The sequence below is a fragment of the Bombus pascuorum genome, chromosome 10 (assembly GCF_905332965.1).
Source record: "Bombus pascuorum chromosome 10, iyBomPasc1.1, whole genome shotgun sequence".
Lineage (NCBI taxonomy): Eukaryota > Metazoa > Arthropoda > Insecta > Hymenoptera > Apidae > Bombus > Bombus pascuorum.
Genome location: NC_083497.1, coordinates 8,921,793 through 8,947,229, shown reverse-complemented (window position 1 = coordinate 8,947,229; position 25,437 = coordinate 8,921,793). Strand labels below are relative to the sequence as shown.

Sequence of the window (25,437 nt, the reverse complement as noted above, 5' to 3'; positions counted from 1 at the left end):
AATATTTGACGAAAGAATTTAACGGATTACTAATTGTTTGCAATTCTTTTATTTAAATATGACAAACAAGGAATTCGGAAACAAACAGTTTAGACAGCTTTGGATCCTCATGTTCACGAATTGCTGTTTTATTAAGTATGTATATTCTTTTCAAGACGATTCTATTAGATAAAGACTTAATTCTAAAGCTTAATTCGAGCTAGAAAATGCGATTTCTTAAGTGTTCTATTTACAGTATGATATAAGTCCTTCTGTGATCTAAACACATATAATCGTAGACACATTAATTTACGTGTATAAATCTTGACGTACCTAACAAGATCATATCTTTCTTTTTCCCTTTGTAAGCATATACAAACGATGTCAGTCTTATACAAAGAAAGTACAGTGAAAATGATAACTCTCGTTACTTACAATTACGACTACTTATAAATCGATAAATTGCTATCTCGCTACCTTTTTTTTATTGAAAAAAAAGGTCGATGAAACAGTTCAGAGATTGGTTTTCTTTTAGTAACACATTTAATTTCTCGGTAAAATCGGTACATTTTTACAAGGCAACTTATTATACAATACTTAATAAAATAAATCCAGACAGATAGGGTTTCCTAGAAATTTTCAAATGAGCTAAAGAGCACGGATCTTTGCAGATTTCTTTTTTTTTTTTTTTTATAAAGAACTTCCTCGTTTTTCATACGGCACAGGATAATACTGAACAATTCGAAAAATCGTTCGAGGAACAAGAAAGTTCTAAACTCGAACGCGTTTCCTGTATACGTCGTTTTTTCATACTTTTTCCACTTTTTCTTCTTCTATTAAAAAATAGATTTTTCTTCGCATGTCCCAATGATCCAAGTAATTTCCATTCGGCCATGTGTTTTTTCGCGGAAATTTTAAGTGAACACACGCAATGGGGAACACTTTATAAAACAATGATTTCAATTCGCGAATTGATTTTTTGTAGAAAATAGCGATACCGTATTCTTTTCTTTTTTTTTTTTTTTTTATACAACTACTATATAAAGCGTTCGAATCTATACGAAAGAAACATTCAGCGAACGAAAATATCGATTCAGCACTGTTCACTCGATACCTTTAATTTGATATGATCGCGCTGGTTCGTCATTACTTCGTAACACAACGAACGCGACGTAAGATTCATCTTTTTCATTCATCGACGTAAAAAAAAAAAAAAAAAAACAAAGAAATATAAATCGCTAGGCGAAGTATTATCTGGCCGATAAAATGTGAAGATCTCGATGAACCAGTGAATATAGTAACGCTAAATCCCGTCTTTCCTACGCCCGTACAAAAAAATTCGAACATTCGTTAATTCATTTTACTTTACAGACCTATTCGAAATATACAACAAACATAACAGGGAACGTTTAAACATGTACAATATAGAATTATTCGCAAGGTAACAGCGGCTACTATACATAAAAAAAGAAACATTCGTGAAATGAAATAATCACGATCTTCGTGCTACGTGAATCGACTTTAAATAACTTCGTATCTATACGAAATCGATCGATCAAACGTCCTCCATCTTTTCATAAATTTTCTTTGTTCTTTTCTTGTTTTTTTTTCTCTCTCTCCTTTTATTTCGCTTGCCCATTCATCTTTTATTCGCGACACGACCAATCGTGATACGATAAAACGAGAAAGTGTCTTCTGTTGGAGCTGCCAGCTCGTGAGAATCAACGGTCGTCGTTTTTTCTTTGTTTTTCACTTTTCTTTCTTTTCTTCGGAAATTCGTGACTTTAAAAATAAAAATTAAATGCAGCCGGGAGATACGCGTAACGCATTGTACGTGTGTATAGTGTGTTGTGTTCCTTCGTGTGTGTATTTATAATTATATTTATATTTATATATATAGACTTTTATATAGCACACTATCGATAAACTCATTCATTCGCAGAGTGACGCAATATTCGCAAATCCCTAATGCCTCGACAAAGTTCCATTTTTCTTCCAACTATTTACACGAGAGTCTTTCTATGTTATATCGTGTCCTTAAATCCATTATACACAATACATGTAGTCTTAGATTAGTAATAGTAGCATTACGTGAAAGCGAGCCCAAAACGGCACCGGTCATACGCGATACATTTCACTTTCTCCATGAACACTTTTCTCTTATAAACGTCTTTTCTTTTTCACTGTTTCCCTATTACATTTTCTCTTATTTTTCACTAACGTCTTCGTTTTCTTTGGCATCCAATGTTCGATGACGCACGCGACAACTACACACACTCGCATACACGCTCGTTCCACGCTTGATCCCTTTCTCTCTCTAATCAGAATGTCTGATCACTCGCGAACGAGAGTTACGGATGTCGAAAGATGATGGATTCGGATTAGAATAGAAAACCAAAGAATGTCTCGTACAGGGGAATTATTATGAAATAATACGCATGGGCGAAACTTAACTTTGTCCTAAAAGCTAACTATGTTACATGAGGAATGGACAGAGTATCTAACACGCAGGAATGAACGAATCAACAAATTGCAAAGAAAAAAAAAAAAAAAAAAAAAAGAAAAGAGAGAGAAGAAAAGAAGAAACTATAATCGCGACTACTGTGTCTCGTTTAATTTCCAGATAATCGAGCGACACGATCGATGAGTTTGAAATAAATCGAATGAATTTTATTCCGAGCTAGTAAAAAATTGACACGATGCTTCTCGCTGTGCTAATATTACTAATTAGAGTCGATCTAATATGGACGTCTCGAGACTAATATCTTTCTAACGGAAATAAAACGGCGAAGATATCAGAAAGACAATATCGATCGATGGGATTTTTACGATTACTGTCGCTCGATAATTGCTGAGAACGATCGAACTTCCCTCCCATCCCTATTTTTTTCTCGCGATTCTTCGTCACTGACACGCTAAACACAAATCGCCACAGCGACTCAGGAAGAGTCTCTTACGTCGAGCAATTAATACCCTGACAATGTAACGGATCCCCGATTCTTCTAAACCTATCTACACGTTCCCGGGAACGAATTAATTTACAAAAATATTACAAACAAACGTATAGACCATCCGTGTATATATGGCTACAGGTCGAACGGAATAATATCACACACACGATCGTCTCCCGGTCGCTGCGGCGCGATTAAAAACGGCACGCACGATTTTTACATACATTTAGTGGCGTCAACGACCATTGAAATAATAAATTAGATTCGATAGCAGGCGACTCGCCAACGAGTTGCCTTCGGCAAAAATTTCTTTTCGTACCGACCTGAGCACGCTTTCGTTGAAACTTCAGTGTTTATGTATATGTATATGCGCGTGTATGTTTGTGAGTGTGAACGTGTATGTATCCAGGGGCTCGAAGATCGACGAGTAACGGCCCCCCAAATATTTATTTTCCTCGTTCTTTCGATTTTTGGACGCGACAGTTACCGTCCAGGAAAATTGGACGCAGTCCCATTTCCTAAAAATTCGGAACCGAGCATGATTACGCGGGTTTAGGGAAAGGTTAAGGTTCAATGAGGGTTTGTCTCAAGGATCTGTTGGATAGAAAACGGAGAACAGGGCCATCGACATCTAATTTCCTTATAATTTCCGAGATACGTATACGTATTAATATATGTATATGTATATGCATACATGGTAATTTAATTTATTTATAAGTGCGTCCACACACGGCATCCGCTGTCTTCATTTTTTTTGCTTTTTTTTTTATTATTATTATCCCATCATTTTTCGTTTGCCCCCTCGACCGTCCTCGATCTCGTTTGCTAAACTTTCTTCACCGCTCGATCGATTTTTTTATTTAATTTATTTTATTTTCAATCACTCGTTATTTATCCTTTGAAAGGTCCGAACGATGAAATATCTAATGGGTAAAATGATGAAAATCGTTAGCACGAGCGTGTACGTTCTATCTCGACGTCTATGATCGTCGATCGTTTACGACACTACTTACATTTAATTTCCCCTAAACTATACAGTGATTAGCAACAGAGCAGCGAACGAGTACGCCGGGATCGCGGCCGTGTTTCATACTCGGCACACGTTTTTCTTAAGCTTACGTTGTCTGATATAAGGGAAAGTACCTTTTCCTTTAGAATCACCTCGGAGGACTTTTGATACTCGCGAAATTCCTAATTTACCACGAACGATATATTTAAGACTAAAGCGTCAGTCACTCCCGCGCGTACCCAGAACACTGCTATCACCACAGCTTCGTTATTTATTCCTTAAACTTAATTCCAGCCTTCTCTATCCGTTCGCCATTCTTATTATTATCTTTGAGACGTTCTGCGTGTTCCATTCAACACGTCTGTTTCTTCTCCTTTTTTTTTTTTTTTTTTTTTTTTTTATCAGTTCGCGCAAGAAATTTCGACTAAGACAAACGTGATTTCTCTCATAAAGAGTAGATCTTTACGTGATCTGTCTTTTTAATTTTAAAATTAACTTTTATTCGATCAGGATGGATCTACTACATCTTCGAATTGGTCCAAAAAATAGATAGACGCGATTAGTACACGCAGAAACGCAGTCGTACACGTAAGCACCGGCGCGATAGCGAAAGTAGAAAACGAGCGAGGACTACTCGGGGACTATAGATAGCACTGTCTTCCCTCTTTTCTTTTTCTCGTGTGTTCGTTAAAGAATTATCGATTAACATTATCCGCCGAGACGCTATGAGCGAGATCACGGATGCAATTCGTTTCTTTTCGCCCTTATTCGGTTTACTGGCTAATGCAATGTACACGAAGGAGAAAGAGAGAGAGAAAGAGAGAGAAAGAGAGAGAGAGAAAGAGAGAGAGAGTGTTATATGTATATGTATATATATTTTTTATATATATATATATATATGTATATAGAGATATATACGCGGTTCCGAAATGAAACGGAATTGAAGAACAGAAAATACAATCGTTGTTCGCAATTGCTTGAGTAAGGATATGGATCGAATGATCGCGCCGCCTATATCACGATATTCGCCGATTTTCGTTTCGACGTTTCGTCGCGATCGATCACGCACACAGTAGTAGTACGTTTCGTATTCTTTAATTTTTTTATTCTTTCTTCCTCTTTTGCCTTTACCTTTAAAGGGCCGCTCGATAAAACGTATCACGACCTTGGATATGATAAATGGGGATTCTCTTACGAAGGAGGAGTGGAGGGCTGGGTGGTCCTAGGGGCCTTCATCGTCTTCTTCGGAGTCTTCCTCTTCTTCTTCTTCTTCATCTTCGTCGAATTTTTTTTTCTTCTTCACTTCTTCGTACACCTTCCTTTTTCCCTCTTCGTTCGTCTTACATATTATTATTATTATTAGTATTATTATTATTATTATTCGCGCCTCTGGCTTCCCTGGTCTTGGCCATCGATCGACGAGGAAGAGAAGCTACTTCTTCTCGTTCTTCCATCACGATCGTACTTCGACGCGACAGCTCGAACCTATTTGTTCCTCGAGGAACGATACTACGCCTCGATCTGATCTTCCGGGGTCATTATGTCGGGCGCCATCGACAGGTCCTCGGCCATATCTTCGTCCTGTCCTGAATCGTGCCCGTGACTCTCGGGATACTCCCTCTCGTCCACCTGATCCTCTTCACCCTCCTGCTCCGCCGGCGCGTCAACCAGCTCTCGTTTTATTAATCTCGTGAGCTTGCCCCCCTCCGGGCTCTGGCCCTCCTGCTTTATGTGCACGGCTGGTTCATCCAACGGTGACCTGTCGATTTTGCGGAGAAACTGCTCGGTTACGTGTGCCGACACCATCTTCCTCGGGACGCTATCTTTTTTGGAAACTGTCTTTTTGGTTAGCAGGATCAGGTTTGGGTTTTTTTCATCCTCGGCTCTTTTCATTAACGCGACTGGATGAAATGTTTCTCGGCTGTTTGGTATTACGAGAGTTTGAGTAACGCGTTAGAAAGGAGTTTACAAGGTAGTTAGTAGGGAAATAATTGGTTAAGATGGAATTACGTTGATTACTTGTCTTATGAGACTTAGATACTTTTACGAGCCAGTGCTAATATTACCAATATGATGAGGAATGTCAAGTACAGAAGTTACCAATACTCATACGCCTCTTTTTAATTGGAACGTTCTATCAACCAAATCGAAAGAAATCAAAGTATTGTCTTTTTTGTTATATTCCTTGAACTACCTTTGGTTTTCCTTATTCAATTAAAAATCTTTAAGGACAATTTGGTAACCGTGATAATGTGGTACACGTAAGGACGTACAGAACAAGTAAAAAAGCGCGTTAACATATTTAAGGAGGGCTGTATATATGTGAAAATCAATTTTGAATTTTCTTTTCTCCACTGTGGTAAGTGTTGAGCGAGAAGTTACAAAATTCCACGAGTACGAGTATTGCAATTGCAAAATGAAATTCATCTAACAAGGTTCGATATCGCGTATATTAATAGATTTACCGAACCACAAATAATTGATTTTCAGGGAAATTGGTACGACAGCAGATTATGTCTTATGTATTTCCATTATTAATAATCGAGACGAAATCTTTTATTTCTTTTATCCAAGAAAGACATTAGTAGCTACTAATATCGTAAGACAAAATTATTCCGTGTTCTTAAGATTTTTTTAATATTTTTTATTTTTAAGATTTTTAAAATAATTTAGAAGGATCGGAGTAGAAATAGTGATTCGGCATGTTGGAAAGAGGAACGTAAACTTTGCACGTTAAAGACTCACTCACATTAGATCGTTATGGGCTAACACGTGCTCCTTATCGGGACTCGTTGTCGTCGACGTGCACATCGAGTTGTTTAGAAATCCCATATTAGAGTCCCCGAGTGCCGCCTGGAAATACTCAAATTGCATTAGATGGTTAGTCACGAATATTCCGTTCCTTTACCTAATCGTTGAAACTACGAAAGATACGTTATGTCATGTATTGATTTCAATTGATCCATGTTAATTTAACGAAAAAAAGGAATTGCTTGTATTTTTTAGACAGTTACCTGGAGATTGGCATTTAATGCGTCACCGTACATTGTCGGGCTGTGCGTCAGGGTTGGACTTTTTGACGGGACACCCCTACATATCGAGAGAGAAAATTTCTATTAGTAATCGTCGAGATTCGCCTATCGATAGTTTCCTGAAATAGAAACGCGTGTATATAAGCACGTTTTTCTTAAATATATAAATATATATTTTTTTAAAGTTTGTGTCGATGTATACGGGTGGAATAAATTTCTTTTCTCGAGAATTTAAAGGTTTCAGGTCAAGGGGTAAGGGTACGGGGATACGGGGCGGGTAAAGATAGAGCTTGTGTGTACAATGTGTGCACGTGTGATCGAGTTTCAATATGTAAAGGTATAATAGAAAGAGAAAGAGAAATAGAGAAAATGGAAAGTGAGAAATAGAGAAGTATAATATGAAAAAATGTACACACGTATATATAATATATAGTAAAAATGTGATAAAAAAAGAATGGAAAAGAGAGTTCGAAAACCCTTACCTATTTACCGGTTACGTTCCTCACTCGTCCAACGATCGGCTCGGTTGAGATTGAGCGAGGTTAAGATAAAAAATATAGAGGAAAATTGTAAAAAATAGCGCTCCCGTTTCGTTATATCATATATAACCTTTCATCTAATTAGAAATAAATTATACATCGACTTTTTTATCGTACGAAACGACGTCGTTGCTTGTAAACGGCTCTCAGGCTTACCTGTGCTTACCCTTTTATAGTTCCCACCGAAATCCTTTGTGAAAGTTCAGGCATCGAGTGCCGACCGAGAAACATGATACTTTTTCCAAACGACGAATGTCGAATGAAAAAAGTAGGCTTTCTCTTGCAAACGATAAAGCGATAAAAAAATATATTTCAAGTGGATTCGACAGATATCACGTTTATTCGAAATTCAAGCACGACGTGACGATTGCAAGAGAGATTGCTTGCATGCGAAGAAAAATATAGAAAGAATCAAAAGAATGCCTAGAGCCGTTTATCAAGTGACCAAGAGCGCAGTAAGTAAAGAGAAGAAAGTTGTAGTAGTAGAACAGAGTGAAAGAGAAGACAGAAGTAATATAGTAGTAGTAGAGAGGAAAAGTTGGAAGTGTGTAAGAGAGTATATAAAAAGAGAGAAATAGAAAATACGTTAAAAAATGTTTAAAAAGATGATGATTAAAACAGTAGAGAAAAATTACCGGAAGTTGCAAAGTTAGTACGTTAACGGTGAGGTACCTTGAGTTAGAAGAGAGTGGTCGTAGCGATGAATGGAGAATTCCGTATCATCCGAGATATCTTTTTTTTTTGCAGTTTGTGACGCTTAATTTACACAATTTACACATGCGCGAGTAGCCCTGACACACATTATCAGTCACACCGAAAACCATTCTCACGTTGAAAAAGCGTTCTAAAGGCAGAACAGAAATATAGAGAAAACGGTGAACGCCGTAACAGAGATAGAGAGACAGAGGCATTAAAAAATAAACTAAACACATACTTCAACAACGCCTCCTCTCATTAAACGCTAATTAAAAAAGAAAATGACGCAAAAGCGCTTCACCTTCCCTTTACGAACTCTATCGTCAACTTATTTGCTCTATCTATTACTACGCTACAGCCTGTTTCTTTGAAAATAGCGAAACACGAAAAGAAAAAAGAACAGAAAAAAAAGAAGAAGTAGAAGAAAAAACCCAAAACGATACAACAAACGCTTCGTTCACGCACGGTCTTTGCGAACGAACGAAACAAAAAAAGGAAAAAAAATGAAAGGAAATTAATGGCGATGCCGTATCGTAAACCAGCTTGTACTGCGAAACAGAGGGAGAAAAATCTGAAAATGAAGGGTAACGAAACGTTTGTCCACGCAAACACTTTCACATTCTCCCAAGACACTGCAAACGCCACTACGTAAGCACCATACAATTATAAGCACAGTGTTTTTTTTTTATCAGTGGTAAGGATAGTCTTACGGGGGATTCTTTTTCTTTTTTCTGTATTTTTTCTTATTCTTTTTTTTTTTTTTTTTTGTTTTAATTCTTATGGGAACGAATATTAGGATCCTTGATTATCCATGCGAGCAACCACTAAACACATCAGAGATCCTGCAGCACGGACCAATCGTCCTGTGGCTGGGCTCCTGCAGGATCGTCCAGGATTTAAGCTCTCTCGGGTGTGCTAGAGCCTCGGGCTACGGTACTAGTGAGACGTATACGGGGATGTACTATATGAGGGCTGTTTTGGACGTCACAAGCAGAGGTGCGCAGATTTAAACGTTAACAAGCACCAGCTGTAAATTTTAATTGGACGAAAGCTTGCCTGCCCCCTTGCGTTTACATTGGACGCAACCGACATTCCTTCCTCTTTTTCATCCGTTCCAAATTACCCAAGAAGGTTACATTACGCGTTAATAAAACATTCTTGTTCCAGTCTATGGCACATTGCGCACCTCTGATGAAGATCAAGGAAGGTTTGAACGGGTACTACTTATCCTTAGGTTTCTGAGGAGACGGATTTCTAAGGGCGTTCGAGGCAGGCATGATGCGGAATTCATTTCCTAGGGATTGGATAAACTGCTTACAGCCACTCCCTGCTGCCTTGGAAGTCATTTTCCAACGAGTTATATTCGAAATTCCAATGTAGAGGATTCCACGAAGAGCGCGGTAAGTGCTAAGTAAGTAGAATGAGCCGCTTTGCGTCAGACAGGACGTATAATTTATTCACGAACGATATACTTTCCTATAATTCTAGTTTCACGCGAATAACGTCCAACGTTATTAAAGTAGAAATGAATCTTTTGTTTCTTATTTTTTCTATTGTGTAACAGATAATAGAAGATAACGTGAATGGTCGTTTGATTGGCGATTGAACGACAAAGGCAGCAGGTTCGAGAGGGCGTTTAGTGGTTCGTTCATGTAGGCAACGACCAAGCGAAAACGTCCCGGTCGCCGCGTTACAAGAGAATACCGCGGTAAGGTCAGAACGTCGCGCCAGCCAGCCAGCAGAATTCTAAAAAGTGGTAGTGCTTACTGTGCGGAGAGGTGGGGTGGAGTGGGTGATGGGGTTGGGTCATATTTCCTGGGGCGGCCGCGGGACAGATGCCGCCGCTTTACGAACTCGGCGTCGTCCACCATCCAGAATGACCCGAAGTCGTCCTCATAGCGCACAAAACACTTGTGCAATGATAGATTGGTGCGGATCGCGTTCTGTATACACAGACAAGACCACCAAGAAATAGAGAAAAAGAGAGTAAAAAAGATAAAGGTTGTTTCTGCTTGTTGCTGTTGAAACTTATTTCGTTTGGTTTTTGGTTACGTTTCCTTCCCTTTCTATAGCTTCTACTTTTTTTTTCGTTTCGATTTTCCTTTTGTCTTTCGTTTTTTCTTTTTTGTTTTTTTTTTTTTTTTTTGGTAATTATTCTGCTGAGCTCTACGCTCTTCTCCTTTCTGCGTACGTTCTTAAAGCGTCTAACGAAAAACGTTGCCCTCGAGTGGCACGACCGTTTCTCGAACGTAAAACGATCGCGACTCTCGATCTCATGCACGTGTTGTATCATCTCGTAAAAACGTGAGACGAGATCACGAGCCGTTAATAGCTCGTAATTAGCCTCGTCGTCCTCTCCTACCCAGTAGGGATTCGATGATCGAGCAAGGCCCCCGACTCGATCGAATCCCGGCGTCCCAGAGAATAACAAAGACAGCACAGACTCGCAAAGAAGGGGGTAGAGAATAAAAAAACAAACGTAAAGTAATATACGTAGTAAGACGATTTTCCTCTCACTACCTGACCAAGTGCAATTCAGCGGTTCTCACTCTGCACTGGCATATCCCGCATCCGGCTTCCGGGTATTCGAGACTAGACTCGGGCCAGAGAGACTTTGGCCCTGCCAATTCTCGGTCGGTTAGTCGCTGCAAAGCCCACATGCTTGTTAAAAAGCACACACCACGGTTTTCTACGGTACTCTTTCACACAAGAGCAAAATGAAGTCGGCCACATTCGCACAATCACTCCCGACTGCTCCTTTCCTCCTCCTTCTCCTCCACCTCATCGTCGAATTTCACGATCTTCGAACACACATCCTTTCAACACGTTCTCACACTTCATACTGACGGCTACCATCGCACACGAGAGACGGGCAAGTAAAAAAATCACACGCACGAGGGACCAAACACAATACAAAGCTAATTTCCCGAGTACAATTCGTGAAAAAGAATTCTATCTTTCTATTCTTCCTATTCGTGGATGAGAATTTTGTTGAAAAACTAAGTTTAAAATTGTATAAGAGGAAAAGAACATTCGTCTTTTTTAATCATTCAATTTTTAAAGATCAAAGTTTCCGTGCGTTCTATGAAATACACGAAATTTGGTATGTGCGTTGGTTTTTTAGAAGAATGAAATTTGAACGATTGTATCTCGGGAAGCACGATGTTAGCAGAGACAGACGTACGGACAAACGACGCAAGCGAATTACAGATAATACAGATTATCATGGCGTACACAGGTGTATGAGAAAAAAGAAATGGTTTATATATACACACACGCACACAAATCTATACGTATGAGAAATGCGCACGCATGAGGTACACAAAAGGTCTGGAAACATACCTACAGATATACTAGGTATATACGTATTTAAAAAAGTGAGGATAGGGCACGATATGTAGGTAATCAAGAAATATATATATCGTACACAGATAAACAAATGCACAGAAGAGCGTGCGTGTATGTGCGTATACATACATATGAGGCTTGCGCACGCACGCGTTATGCGAGCGTACACAGATTAAAAAAAACCTTATTAATATGTATATATATAAATAGCTATGAAAAATACGTGAATATATATGTAAGAGAAGCTATATATATAAATATGTATACATATAAAAAATAGAATATTAAACACTATTAAATATTTATAAATGTATATATAGAAATATCGATATATATAATGTATATATATAAAAATGTATAAAAAGACGTATATTAATATATATATATAAAAGTTAAAAAGATAGTAAAAAACTTGACAAGTATAAACATGAATGGGCGTGGGAAAATGGGGTTAGCGGTACGAGTATGTAATTAGAGAGTAAAAGCGAATAAGTGAGAGAGTATTGTATAAATATATCTATATAAATATCTATATAAATATGTAAAAAGACAGAAGACAGAAGAATATTTAGAAATATAAAAATATATATATTATTATATTAAAAAACAAAGGGGGGGGGGGGGGAACACAAGGGACATAAGGAGAAGAAGATATAAAGAGACAGGATGCGACCGAGGCCGATTATTTCGGATTGTGGTCTGAAACCGGTTTTTGTTGTTGGTAGAACCATTTTGAGAGGGGGTACCAAGGGGGAAGATTATTATAATGAATATATCGATAGAAAAAGATAGAAAAAGATAAATAAGATATATATATAATATATGTCGTAAATATATATATAGAGGTAAATAGATCTATAGAGACGTAGTAAAGAGTATAAAAAACGCGGCAGTAGAATTTTTTTTTGTCGGTGGGACGGGGGCAACGTACCCGGTCGTGCTGCAAGCGCGTTGAGGACGTCTCTTGTAAAACTCCACTTCGTCCACCGTCCATACGGCGCCTTTCACGTTTTCGACTCGCATGAAACATTTGTGGAGAGACAGGTTGTGTCGCACTGCGTTCTATACAAAATAATACACAGACTAAATAAGCAACGCAAAAAACGAACGAAGCCAACTCAATCGCGAGGCCGGCTGTCGATCGGGGAACACGATTCGATGGCGTGTAATTTTTCTGTATCTTTTTTGGCTTTTCTTTTCTTTTTTTTTTTTAATACAGGCGGCATTCCGTCATCCCCGGCGTCGGATGACGACGACGACGACGACGACGACGACGACGACGACGACGACGACGACGACGACGACGACGAAGACAACGATGGCGACGATGACGACGATGATGATGGTGATACAACCGATACACGCTGAGATGAGACGAGGATGGATGAGATTTTCTTGTCTGTCTCGGAGAAGGTAAAGGATTACGAGACTCTTTCTCTGTTATCTCTGTTGACTCTGATTTAGACAAGCTGTATCGTGTCTTTTTGTGAAGGAACATGTCTATATCTTGCAGGCTATCACTTTAATACACTCTGACTGTAATAATTTATAGGAATAATAATACGCGCTAATAGAAAATAAAATCGTGGAAAATTTAAAGTGGCAGCCTGTCTCTAACTTGAATTTTAAGAAACGGCTCAAACGAACCGCTCAAACAGAACAGGAAAGCACCGGGAAAAACCGAGAAACTGATTGATGAGTGAATTAGTAAGTAACGTCGTGTGTGAGTAGCAAAGGATACCCGGCGATGGTCGCGCAATGACAAGGCCGTAAGAGGACATAACGAACCAAAACGATTAATCGAAAGATACACGGTATAATGTGGCATTCCTTTATCGTTAATGCACAGCTAGTCATCTAAGTCTAGGGGCAACGACAACAATCATACATGCCGCAGGGCCGTACAAAATTCCAAAAGAAGTAAAAAAAAAAATAAAAAAAAAAGAAAAGGAAAATCAGAAAAAAAATGAAAAAAGTATATAGGTGTAAGAAATTTAGGAAGAACTGTACGAGAAGATCGCGTCGAAGGTTACGACCTCCGCTGACGTGGAAAATGTGGATCCTGTGACGTTGAATCTGGCTGCCTCCTCTCTGTCTGATAGCCGATGTTAAACCTGTGGTTGCTTTGAAAATTTTCAGATACACATAACCATGCGAGGCGAAGCTTCATGGCAAACGTCGATTACTTCCACGCTCACTCGCACACACGCAAAAAACACACGCGCGCGCGCACTCTTGCCAACAAGCGTATCATATGTTATCATATTACGATTTAATTGTAATCTATCGTCGTATGATTTCAGTCAGAAATTACATTATTGCAATATTGTGTCAGATCATTGTTAAGTCCCAATTAGAGTAACAGCCTCCCAAGAAGATTTTAATTACGGGCTGCAAGACTGCTGGCTAAGAAAAGATACGATGGAAAAACAGAAATCATTCTGATAAATGACAAACGAATCGCAATACGACGTAATATTTCACATGTTACCGAGTCTCCCCCTTAAATCGGGAAAGCAACACAATTATCGTTACCAGCTCGTCTGCTTGGCACATCACTTAGCCTGTTAATTCAAATTAATACGTAAGATTATCTGAGATTCTTGAAAGCTCATCCTTTCTAGTTAAAACGCATTCAGCTTAATCTGCTCGTAAATGCAAATTGCACGACCAGTCATTTCGTCTTTGTGACTTGCAATCAAACGTTGCATAACTCGTGCCACGCTGAGTTCATCCATTTAGAGGAGAAAATTATTTTAGACTTCCTAAATGCATGGCAGCGCGGCGGATTTTTGCATCCGAATCGTTCGAGGACATTTTGACGAAATTTTCCCGATATTTTCACGCTTCTGATCAATTATTTACGCCGAAGATTTTTATAATTCAACGTGATCGTTTCTATAATAAAATAACATCCTCGAATCGTTCTTCCGAAACGAGATTGAACGTTCGATATTCGAATATCCGAATGAATAGAAACACTCGTTTCGAAAAAGAATCGAACTTTAAATTCGATGACCGTCGTACCTTGGTTTTTCTTTGATCTTTTACATTTCTCTGCATCCTGCTTAACGCTTGTTATATTTTTCCTTTATTATAGTCAAAAGATATACCTTCCACGTTGCTGCGTTGCGTCGGAAGTAGCAGAATGTGTTTTGAAACCAGTTGTAGATCTCGTTCAGCGTCAATTGTTTCTCCGGCGACTCGATGATCGACTGTGAAAAAAAGAGAACAGAAGAATTCCCAAAATTCAATTTATCATTTTACAAAGATGGGAGGTGTAAAGTAATCCTCACCGGTTTCTTTGAGTGTTCCTTTGAAAATTAAATCTAAAAGGGGGCGCTCTTAGGGGATAATTCATTCGATATCTGAATTAATCAGAACGCTAAAGGAATATGTCTAATGCGTATCGAATGGTTCACTCACCTGTCTGATTAATGATGCATACGTGAACGGCGGTCTGACATCGGCGTTCTTGTAAAATTCCCTATTTCGTTGAATTTCTGAAATATACCAAGAAGCTTCGCTTGTTTCATTTTCCAAAATGTAATGAGTATGAAAACGGCAAGAGTTACGCGGAACCCTTACGCGGCCGAGAGGTAAAAGTTCATCGACACCATCTCTTTTCGCGTGTCTCAGATGATTACTTAGATTTACAACTAACAAGCAGTACGCTAGTGTTTCAAGCACCGTTTAAAGAGATGGTCGTCAGCAAAATTCTTAGAGAAGCCATTATTTGAAAACGTTATGTGTTCATATTTTTGATTTTTCTTGCAAAATTAATTCGCGATAGTTCTTAGTTCTTTTCTATTTTTTTACCAAACAAAACAATAAATAAACAATTCGTGACGTTTGTGTGAAACGGAAGGGGAACAGCTTGTATTCGATCGCATGCTCAGAAAACAAATATCGAATCAAAACTATGTACGACATTCTTAAGACTAGATCAAAGATTAAGCAAGAAGCGATTGGATATAATTTAGGGTAGATAGAAACGGATACTTCTTGTCAAGCCTCGTTCATCCCTCTTTGTAGAAAATCGGGGATGACGATTGAAGTATCTGAATCTCTATTCTACAGGGCAAAAGAGGAGTAAGGGGATTGAAAGAGGTGAAAGTTTTCTTCCTGCATGCAAAGGGTGCACCCTTTAAGAAAATCCTTAAAGCCACCAAAGGAGCGTGGAAAGAAGGTTGACAGTACCTTGTTGGACGTCAAGGCCAGCACGCTCCAGCATGTAGGGCAGCCCTACACGGTGGGGAGGGCGGGCAGCACAAGAAATAAGGAAACAACAGAAGCATCGGTAAGAAAGAAGTTCGAACTGGCGTACGTTTAGAAATTCATTAATTTTTGTTCATTTTCTTTTTTTCTTTTCTTTTTTGTTTCTTGTTTTATGCTCGTTTATATATTTTATTCTTTTCTTTCTTTTTTGGTTTATTTCGACTTTTATTCTTGGTTTAATTGTTTTACACCTTTCACACTATATGTACCTATTAGATTCGTCGCCAACAAGGTTTCGAACAATGTAGCTCACGTGACATTGTTGCTACCGTGAATAAATCTGTGCGTGTGATAGAGTTTACGATAGGAAAAAAGGCACGAGATCAAGAGAGGACCGTAAAGAGCATTTGCTACAGGATTTTCTTTTCGTCGGGGCATAGTTGACAAGGACGAGCCGGGAAATGCTTTTTAAAATATCGTTTCTCAATTCGGAGCATAAATTCACTATCGTCTTCAGTGAAATTATGTTAACTCAAGTGTATACGGCTTTATTCGTATCTTTTTAGATTAAAATTAAGAAATAAATTGACGAGCGAGACAAAAATAGCATTTCGCGGGTCGCACGTTTCCCCGACTGAATTTTGGTTAAGTCGTTACCTTCGTTAATATCTATTCCAGATCTATCGACGGCTACTCTGCGCCTTACAGTGCCCTCGTCATACAGTCCTACGAATAGTATTCAATTTCTGAATTTACATATCTTTCGTTTCACCTTTCTCAAGACGATATTTTAATCCTTTCTTTCCTTATACATATATCTCTTAAACTTACATATTTGAAAAATGCTTCTTTCAATAAACCGTTAATGAATCTCATCGACAATTATCCATATTACTTTTAAATTGATTACCGGTATCTTTTGTATGCTAACCACTTTCTTTATCGCAGGTAAAACGGAAGAACGCACAACTTCAACAATGTCAAACACGATTTTTCGATACTCCTGACCGGTCCATGACAAGAAACTTACTAATCAGAAATACGTGAAAGATAGAATATAATCGTGAAAGTAAAAGATGACAGATAATACGAGATGACCTTACCTCCTGCCAAGGAAAGAGCGGATTTATCACTGATACGTCGTCTGATGGGCCCTGCCATGCTCGGCATCGTTGGCATCGTAGGCATGCTACCTGGCATGTTCGGTAAAGGTGGCATCCCAGACATGTTTGACATGTTAGGAATAGGTGGCATAGGTGCACCACCTGCTGAAGGTGGCAGCTGCCCACCTGCTGGCGACCTGACCGCCGACACCAATGCGGACATCGAGACTGGAGACACTTGAGAGACGCCGAAGTTCGGCGGTGGTTGGCTCATTAGGGCGGTTGAGAGATTTAACTTTGGTATACTCGAACCCGTCTGAAAAAAGAATGAGACGTTGTATACTTGGAGAAAGTATTTAGAGCCATTGTTTGGAGGATTTTGATGACTCTATCGACGCTTTTTCATTGTTTAATAAATCTTAAATGAACGATCATTTTGTAGAATTCATCAAGCCTTTTGGTTACTCTTGCACGTGTGTGTATTTTGTAACAAACCTATAGGTTTAATTTCTTACAGGTCATTGACACATAAGTTTACGCTCAATTTCTCTTTGAATTTTTCTCAAACGTCTGATATCATGAAATGCGACGAATATCGTAAAAAAATAAATATTTCCGAGTGTATGAAATCCTTTGACGAGTAACTGATAAACTCGGAAGCCATAAACTGAAAAATATAATAACGTATTATATTTTACACAATACTACAATAATGAATTAGGCTTTCAAATCAGCCTTGAAATTGAAATCAGATAATAAAACTGAAAAATTGTAATAATTATAAAAATAATAATACTGTACACGTACACTGCTGATTAATTTGACTTTTTAGGATTTTTGAGGGAAAAAGAGAGAATAAAATAACGTTATCTTTTTCTGTAGCCTTGATAAATCCTATTAAAAAAGTTAAAATACGCTTTTTTATACAATTAAAGGTATCTGCTTAATGTAAAAGAGGAAAAAGAAGACCGTGTAGAGCTATCCCCGCTAATACAATTCGTTATAGCATATCCATTGTTTTATGCCGATTTATAAAAAGTTATAATAAGGTTGGAAGTTTCTTTTTTATTAATGAACAAGTCACATCCGAATATGTTGATACGAAATATATTCCAGCAGTACGGTCTCGATATCAGAGATGATCCGAGCAGAGTGCGGGGGAAGGGGGTGGCTCCTCCCTTTCGCGTTAAAATAATTAAGTCGGCCAGAGAGGACGAGCCACGCAGCCGCATGGAGAGAGGGCTAATGCGATATTGGTATTCTCCGACTGTCGGACTTGTTAGAGGTTTTAATTAAGGCGATATAAAATCAACGAGGACCCGATGAATTATTAATGCAAACTTTATGTATAAATTAGCGAGTCTACTCGGCGGCGCGTTAAAACTGAAACTGGCGTTGTTGTTAGCCGCGGCGAGAGCTCGTAAAATTCTCCGAGCGCCGTGAAAATCTGGCTTTACGACTACCGAACGGTGATGCCAGAAGAGTTTACCATCCCGACACGATCGTTAGGAAACGTTTTTCCGGATTCTGGCCCCATACAGCGTTCGTTCCACGTACCAAACCGCATAACCTACCACCTTACGATTATTGCTATCCATATCGCTCGTATATGACTTGTACCATCCCTATAATTTACGCTGACATATTGTTTTTCTCCTGGTAACTTTCGATCGAACAGTTTCTAATGGCTACTTTACGAGAGTCCTTATTGCATCGAGCACAGCTTGGACAGCGCTATACAGAAACTGCTTCAATATGCAAAATTTGGAATTTTATTATTTAATGTATTCTATAACGATCATGTTTGGTAATGCGAACACTCACCGATGACTCGGAGGACTTTGGTGGTTCGGGGGAAGCCATTTGTTTCGCCACGTGCAGATGATGCATCATGGCGGTTAGCCGGTCCCGTTCCTTCTGCAACTGAATTTCTAGCTGCGAGACAACTTGCATCTGAACCCTGGCCTGCGCCGTCGATCTGTCGTCCAGCGTGTGCTCCGTGTTCAAGTGCCTGCAGTATCGTTCAAAAAGTTACTTTCAGTTCATTCCCTTTAAATTAGCACAATCATCATTGATAGGTAAATGGTAAAGAATTTAATCTCGATGTATTTCGTTTACTTTCCTCATTACGCAATTCCATATAATTCGACTTTAAGATGTGAAATTTCCAGTCAAAGGTGAATTCTTTTTAAAGGATTTCTGCTAACTTTATTGTTATTACTAGACATCACTTAATAGGTAAATGGTAAATTTACGTATCAACTCTGAAGAATTACTACTTGCACCGAAGAATTATTCGAGAACCCCTCCCTTCACCGCGAATCCTCCAGCGAAGACTAATGAAATTATGTCGCGAACAATGTCGGGTCGTTTACGGGGAAATCAAAGCTTCGCCGCGTTACAAAGAAACGTTTGTCTCTGACCGTGGTGAATCTTATCCCACGGGACACCGAAAGAATCGAGTTCCACGATGGTCTGAGGGCTGGCAACGAGATTCCGTATTTAAGAATTTCCGTAATCCTTCTTCGTCGCCGGCCGGTGTATCGCGAAGGGTAAAAGAGGGTGAAGAAAGGAAAAAGAGGGAGAGAGGTTGGTTAAGACCAAGAATACGGGAAGGTCCAACGGGAAGAGGCGCAGGGGACAGGAGGAAGGGGATTAGACCGAGAGGCATAACGATGCGGTCGAATGTCGTGAATATTAATGAGACAAAGGTAATTAGCGTTTTCCTTTTTTTCTCGTTCTTTTTTAAGTAACGGCTTGTTTGAGGGAGTTTGCGGCGACGAGCCTCGTGATTACTAAGGGATTCCCGTCGACCGAGGGAAGCAAATGCTGCCTCTGCTTTGAGACCGATGAAGAAGGTGCCGGATGTCAATGAGATACGCTGACTCGAGCGATTTTTCTACACTTTCTCGAGCCAACCCCTCGCGAGTAGCGCCTTCTCTTAACTCATTCCACTGGGCGAAATTGCCGACTTTATTCTTCGCCGGTTCTCCTCTTTCTCTGCCAGCCCAAGAATCACTGTCTATCCCTACTGCGCTGGGATTTACCTACTTTCCGGTTATATATCGCGGGTCTCAGATAGCCAAATCGGTTGTTAACGTCGGTGGATTAAAAAAGCTCGAAGCTTATGTTGTCAATATCCTTCCCCGTTTCGAAGAAATAGAATTAACCCTTTGGCAACGTGATAATACAAATATAGTATTAATAAATTCCTTCTTAAACGACCGATTAAAAATTATAGTATAGTAAGTTAAGATTTTTAATGTTTCAATGCTTAAAAAGATCTCCCATTTAGTGTCGTAATTAATAAGATTTCGTTACTAAATAATTTTATTTTTTGCCACGGTACGTTTTCATGTCCTTCAAGAAGTTATTTTCTAATTATCGATTAGATAATCGGTCAGAGGATTGACAATAGCGATCGACATCAAATCTCCGATTACTATGATAGCGATAAAACGGTCGAAATTTGAGAAATTTGAGGACTCACTTAAGGAATGCTTGATAGTCTTCACAAATAACTTCACAGCCTGGCCACTTGCAGACCCCATGGCCGTACAGGGGATGAACCTTGTCGTTGGAGGAAACATCCAGCGGTTTCTCGTCCAGAGGAGTGGTTCCGTTCATCTCCGACCGCCGACTCGACACTGTCGAATTGAGAAGTCCTGCGATAGTCCGGAAACGAACGTCGCATTTTCCAAGTACAAGCAAAAGAAAGAACAAAAAGTATGTGGAAAGGTGGTAAGAGGAAGGTGAAGAAAGGGAAAGATATCGAGAATACGAAGGGAAATTCGACTCTCGATCGTTGATGGATCGTGGAGAATTTCTGTTTACCATTGAGTCCAGCCACGGATTTTGGAACGTTCGAGTTCTGGTGGGATTCCGGACCATCCGATGTGTCCGATTTCCACATTGGTAGACCTTCGCCAGGTTGAAGACCTGTCAAAAATTTTGCACATATTTTATTAATAATCCTTTGAATATTTAAAATTATAAAAATTCTAACAATCTAATACTGAGCGAGGAATATAGAAAAAATTTAAGTGTTTTGATATATTTACCCCATATATTGTAATGTTTTATTCTGTCTGGACTTCTAATAAAGTGTTTATTTATTTGTTTAATCGTTTATTTAACGACGAGATTATAGGAGCACAATTATACGTGTAGGTAAAATGCATGATCAATCTATGCGAACAAAAGCATTTCGACGAAGGAAACAAAGACTGAAAATCAAATTACGTATAAATGTCAAAAAGATCGAAATAGATCGATTAAGTGCAATTAGCTCACGCTGATCCACGAGCTCCAGCCTTGAAAACAGAAAGAGCCATTTCTAGTCTTGCTCGTACGACATATGCATCAAATATTTAAAACAAAGTAGAAAATAGTACAGAAAAATAGAGAATTAAGAAAATGACATAAATAACACGTACAACGTGGAAAGAACATCACTTCCCATCTTTCGTTTACAATTCTTCGTCAAATACTACAAGTTTATTTCAAAGCGTGAATTTTCAAATCGAAAGCACGAAGAGCATACGTGAACGAGGTTCTGTCGCTTTCCTGGCCCTATTATTCCACCCTTCCTCCTCGGTTCCTGTACGCGCGTCAGAAAGAAAAACATGGTCGGAACGAGATCCGACGCAACCGAAACACTTCTGCGCGGAAAGTTTTGCCCAGGGTGAAGTAGAAAATGAGAAAGTGCAGAGGGAGAGAGATTACCTGACGGGATGGTCTTGGGGTTGGCCCGATGGATTGTTGTTTAAACGAAGCTTCGACATTAGCTTACTTCGGAAATTACGCGTTCTACGTATGTACCTAATAAAATTTACTGTAACTCTGCTTACTCTTAATGATAATCTCTAAATGTTCAAAGTATAAATTGCTTTTAGAAAGAATAACACAGAAGTTTCTAAACTCGCTTTAGTTTTCGAATTGCATTCTCGTTTCAACAACGAAGAAGATTTCTAATATTTTAAATAAATCTCTAACATAAAGTTTCGAATGAAGAATGATCTTTTCATATTTTCCACTTCCTCGAAGAATTTTTTAAATACAATAATAAAATTGTGTCATTGTAAAATGATTGGAAACATGCAACAGCATTAAGAAATTCTGTTGTATCAATTTTAAGTTCATCGATGAGTTCACTGGCAGACTGTGGAAACACTTTTCTTTCGTTTTCCCATTTTTCTTTTCTTTCTAATATTGTAACTCTCTAAAATTTTTACCATAATTAGTAATAATATTCCTACCTGAAGAAGGATTGTGACCCTGAAGACCCAGACCCTGTTGAAGAAGGTATTGGCTCTGCGTAATTTGTAGTTGCTGTATGAGGCGTTGCTGTTGAAGCGCCAATTGTTGAAGCGGCGCAGACGCCTTCTTTTTATCAGCCGTTTGTAGCAAATGCGTCTGTTGAATGACATTAAGCTGCAATTGTTCCTGCAGTTGCTGTATCGCCTGCTCCAACTTCTTCCTGCCTAGCTCCGCAAACTGGTGTTGATGCTGTAAGCATTTCGACAAACAGCCGTAAATTTGCTCGTTAAAATTCTCCGCGATTTACACACCTTATAACAACACTGGAAAACGAGGAACTTGTTGGGGAAAAAAATTTCATGTTGGAAGAAAAAGAAAAAAATTGAAGGGTGGAAAAGTTGCATCTTGACGCTGCTGAATAAATCTCAGACGCGGATAATTCGCAGGGGGAGGCAAGAGAAAGACAGGGGGCAGTTGATGGGTAGCCAGAAGACAAACAACGAGACACAACGGCTGATGGCGATGCTTAATTGCTTACCTCGTCCCCTCTGCGTTCATTCTCCGTCTTTTCTAAGCCTGGAGGATATTTTAAAACAAACTCACCGAAGTAGGCACGCCTTATAGTATCATAGTACAAACGAAAACTGCGCCATTAACGAGATACGACAAGGTTTTATTAAAGGAGTTTTATTTTTTCTCTCTATATATAGAAATAGTAGATGTCACCTCATGATGACAATGATCAAAGAGCGCTAAATTCTCGGTAATTGAGATCGTCTTTCGCGCGAGCTCTCGCAATAATCTGTTCGAGTGGACTGTCTAAATTTGTAGAGTAAAGCATACCGGTCAGGCCAGGCCGCTAAATAAATATTTGATGCCTCTATCGAAGCTATCGAGCCTGTGTGCGAACCTCGTATGACGATATGTATTTGCGTTAAAACGTTCTTTGTGCTGTTTATGGGTAACGTGCAAGAACGGTTCCACGTAGATATTTGAAAATTATCGATATTAAAAAAATTCAAGGAGTATACACTGGTTATAGAAAATGTTTCTATTATTATTTTCTATTAGAAGGTCCTTTCATTGATTCTACATTTCGTTTTATTACATTTTTGCAGTCGTATGAAACTACTAAATGATAGGAAAATTAAGTAACTGTAAGTGCTATAATAAAGACGATAGAAGTGCAAATAATTTTTGTAGTCACTGTACCAAAAGCATAATTACGTGGAAATTTTTTTTCCACACAAACGTTGATTGGAAGATAGAGACGCTGTTTGCTGAGCATCGAAATTCCCAGGTTCGCTGGACGCGAACGCACAAATTTCCAAATACCTTTATAATTAACATTACGATAAAATTCCTGGATGGGAAAGTTCGTGAGCAAAAAAATATTGATAATTCAGGAACGCGATGAAAATTATAAAATGTTTGGAAGTTTCGAATAGTTTGAAGAGACACGTTTATTTGAAAATGTCGGTATGAATAGCTCGAGACATTCTTTCGGAGGCTGTTATCCTCTGAAAGGTTGTCCGAATGTTTGTATAAGTGCGGTAAAGGACGAGAAAGAAGAACGTAGTCCATCAAACGGACGCTTTTTATAATTAAAATTATCAATGGCCGTTGGAGGGTGATAAAAGGCGGTCTGTTTACCCGACGGAGTATCTGGAAGATGTTTAACTATGCCAAGATGCAATGCTTGCTCGGTAAAAAGGACAAACTTCGCTAATGTACTTTGAAGAAGCGACACAATAAACTTGGAAGGATCGACCTATGAAACTTGAGATTCCTTCGCTGCAACAATGGAGGTCCGAAGAATGGAATACTTACGTCCTTTAGAGACGAAAAGTAGCCGAATCGTTCCTGATTGGACGCATGCTCCGACGAAGAGTCCTAGAAGAATAGAATCAATCTGATGTCAGTCGATAGTTGATTGACGTAACCCATAAAATATATTACTTCTAATAAAATTTAACAACACATCCTTATAGAAGCTCAGATGCGAAATTAAATATAAGTATTATTAAATATTCGATATCCTTGGTCTACACGATTCATGTACTGTCTTGCTATACTTAATCTTTCTGATCTTCCAATAATTGATTAAACGAGAAATTTAGTCTTCTAAATATAAAAACTTTTACGTAACAAGGAAAAATTAAGTAAAAGTGAGTAATAAAAAGTGAGTATTCTTAAAAATATCTAAAGAAAACCACAATATTTAGCCAGTCAAACAAATCTCTATTTAACTTTCATTTCTTTAGGTGTGTCCATAGGAATTGAAATCTGCATAAACATTCGCAGTCTAGCCATAACAACGTCAATCCAAATTACAGGAACCTAATTCTAGAAACTTTACATTTTCCAATAATTTAAAAAGGTTCCGTTATCATGGCAGATAAAAATATTCCAAAATCTGCTTACCTGATGATGTTGCTGTTGTTGTTGCTGTAAATAGAGTGAGTGTTGCTGCATGAATGATTGCAGTTGAGTAGGGCTGAGTATGTGTTGTTGGAGCAGCTGTTGCATCTGATGGATGCCGCTGGCCGGGCTGAGCATCATTTGCGGGGGGTTTTGCGAGGGTGGTGCCCCTGGCGGCCCTCCTGGTGGAGGACCTTGCGAAGGATTCGGCGGCGAACCCCTCTGAGGGGCCTGTGGACTTTGATGAGGACTCGGTTGGGGACCAGGCGCCCCCGAGCTCGGCTGTTGCGATTGCTGCGTAATGATAGGTTGCTTTTGCTGGGTCATGGGTGCTGCTGTCACTGCGTGTCCAGCGGGACTGAGCTTTCCATTGCTCTGATACTCGATCGTGAGTTCCTGTTGCTGCTGCTGTTGCTGTGGTTGTTGCGGTTGCTGCGATTGTTCAGTCACGCCGCCACCTATCTCGTTCCGGTTGTTCTCGCGGCTACGTACCGACAGCCGATCTCGTTCTCGGTTCTCGCGTTCCCTCGACGAGGGAATACTGTCGCGTGGTTGCTGTTGCTGCTGCTTCAGGGCTGCAAACAGCGAAGTAGCCTGCAATACGAAAATGGAGATCGAGAGCTCGATCAAAGTCGGTTGCGAGCTGTCTCTGATTTTGTTTTCTTTTCTCTTTTTACTTTTCTTTTAATAAAAAGATTGATAAAAGTTAATTCTTTTTATCGAATTTTCCAGGGGATTTTTGCAATATAGAAATTACATTAAAGTTACTTTGTGATACAACAACGATACACACGATAAGTTTTTGGATTAATTTAAATTCGGTGTTCGTTTAATAAGAGATAAAGGAGTTTCTGTTTTGGCGACACCGGTAGTTGTACGAAG

At 39.0% G+C, this 25,437-nt stretch overlaps 1 protein-coding gene across 18 annotated transcripts in view; it reads right to left on the bottom strand.

The window, feature by feature from the left end:
* Positions 1-98: 98 nt before the first annotated feature.
* The window catches only part of LOC132911245 (forkhead box protein P1-like), a 216,469-nt gene continuing 191,130 nt past the window's right edge, over positions 99-25,437 (bottom strand). For 7 of the 18 annotated variants that reach the window (XM_060967749.1, XM_060967736.1, XM_060967750.1 and 4 more), the window contains 14 exons: positions 24,559-25,149; positions 23,965-24,027; positions 22,134-22,383; positions 20,710-20,814; positions 20,366-20,540; positions 18,700-18,886; positions 16,876-17,191; positions 16,430-16,498; positions 14,981-15,057; positions 14,668-14,769; positions 9,974-10,149; positions 6,954-7,029; positions 6,689-6,801; positions 99-5,698 (listed from right to left, as the gene is read on the bottom strand). In XM_060967749.1, the coding sequence (XP_060823732.1) occupies positions 5,449-5,698; positions 6,689-6,801; positions 6,954-7,029; positions 9,974-10,149; positions 14,668-14,769; positions 14,981-15,057; positions 16,430-16,498; positions 16,876-17,191; positions 18,700-18,886; positions 20,366-20,540; positions 20,710-20,814; positions 22,134-22,383; positions 23,965-24,027; positions 24,559-25,149 (2,550 nt within the window). In that variant the 3' untranslated portion in view covers positions 99-5,448. Of the gene's footprint in view, positions 5,699-6,688; positions 6,802-6,953; positions 7,030-9,973; positions 10,150-12,485; positions 12,617-14,667; positions 14,770-14,980; positions 15,058-15,754; positions 15,800-16,429; positions 16,499-16,875; positions 17,192-18,699; positions 18,887-20,365; positions 20,541-20,709; positions 20,815-22,133; positions 22,384-23,964; positions 24,028-24,558; positions 25,150-25,437 lie in introns of all 18 variants that reach the window. The other 11 variants (XM_060967737.1, XM_060967739.1, XM_060967738.1 and 8 more) reach the window with 11 other exon arrangements.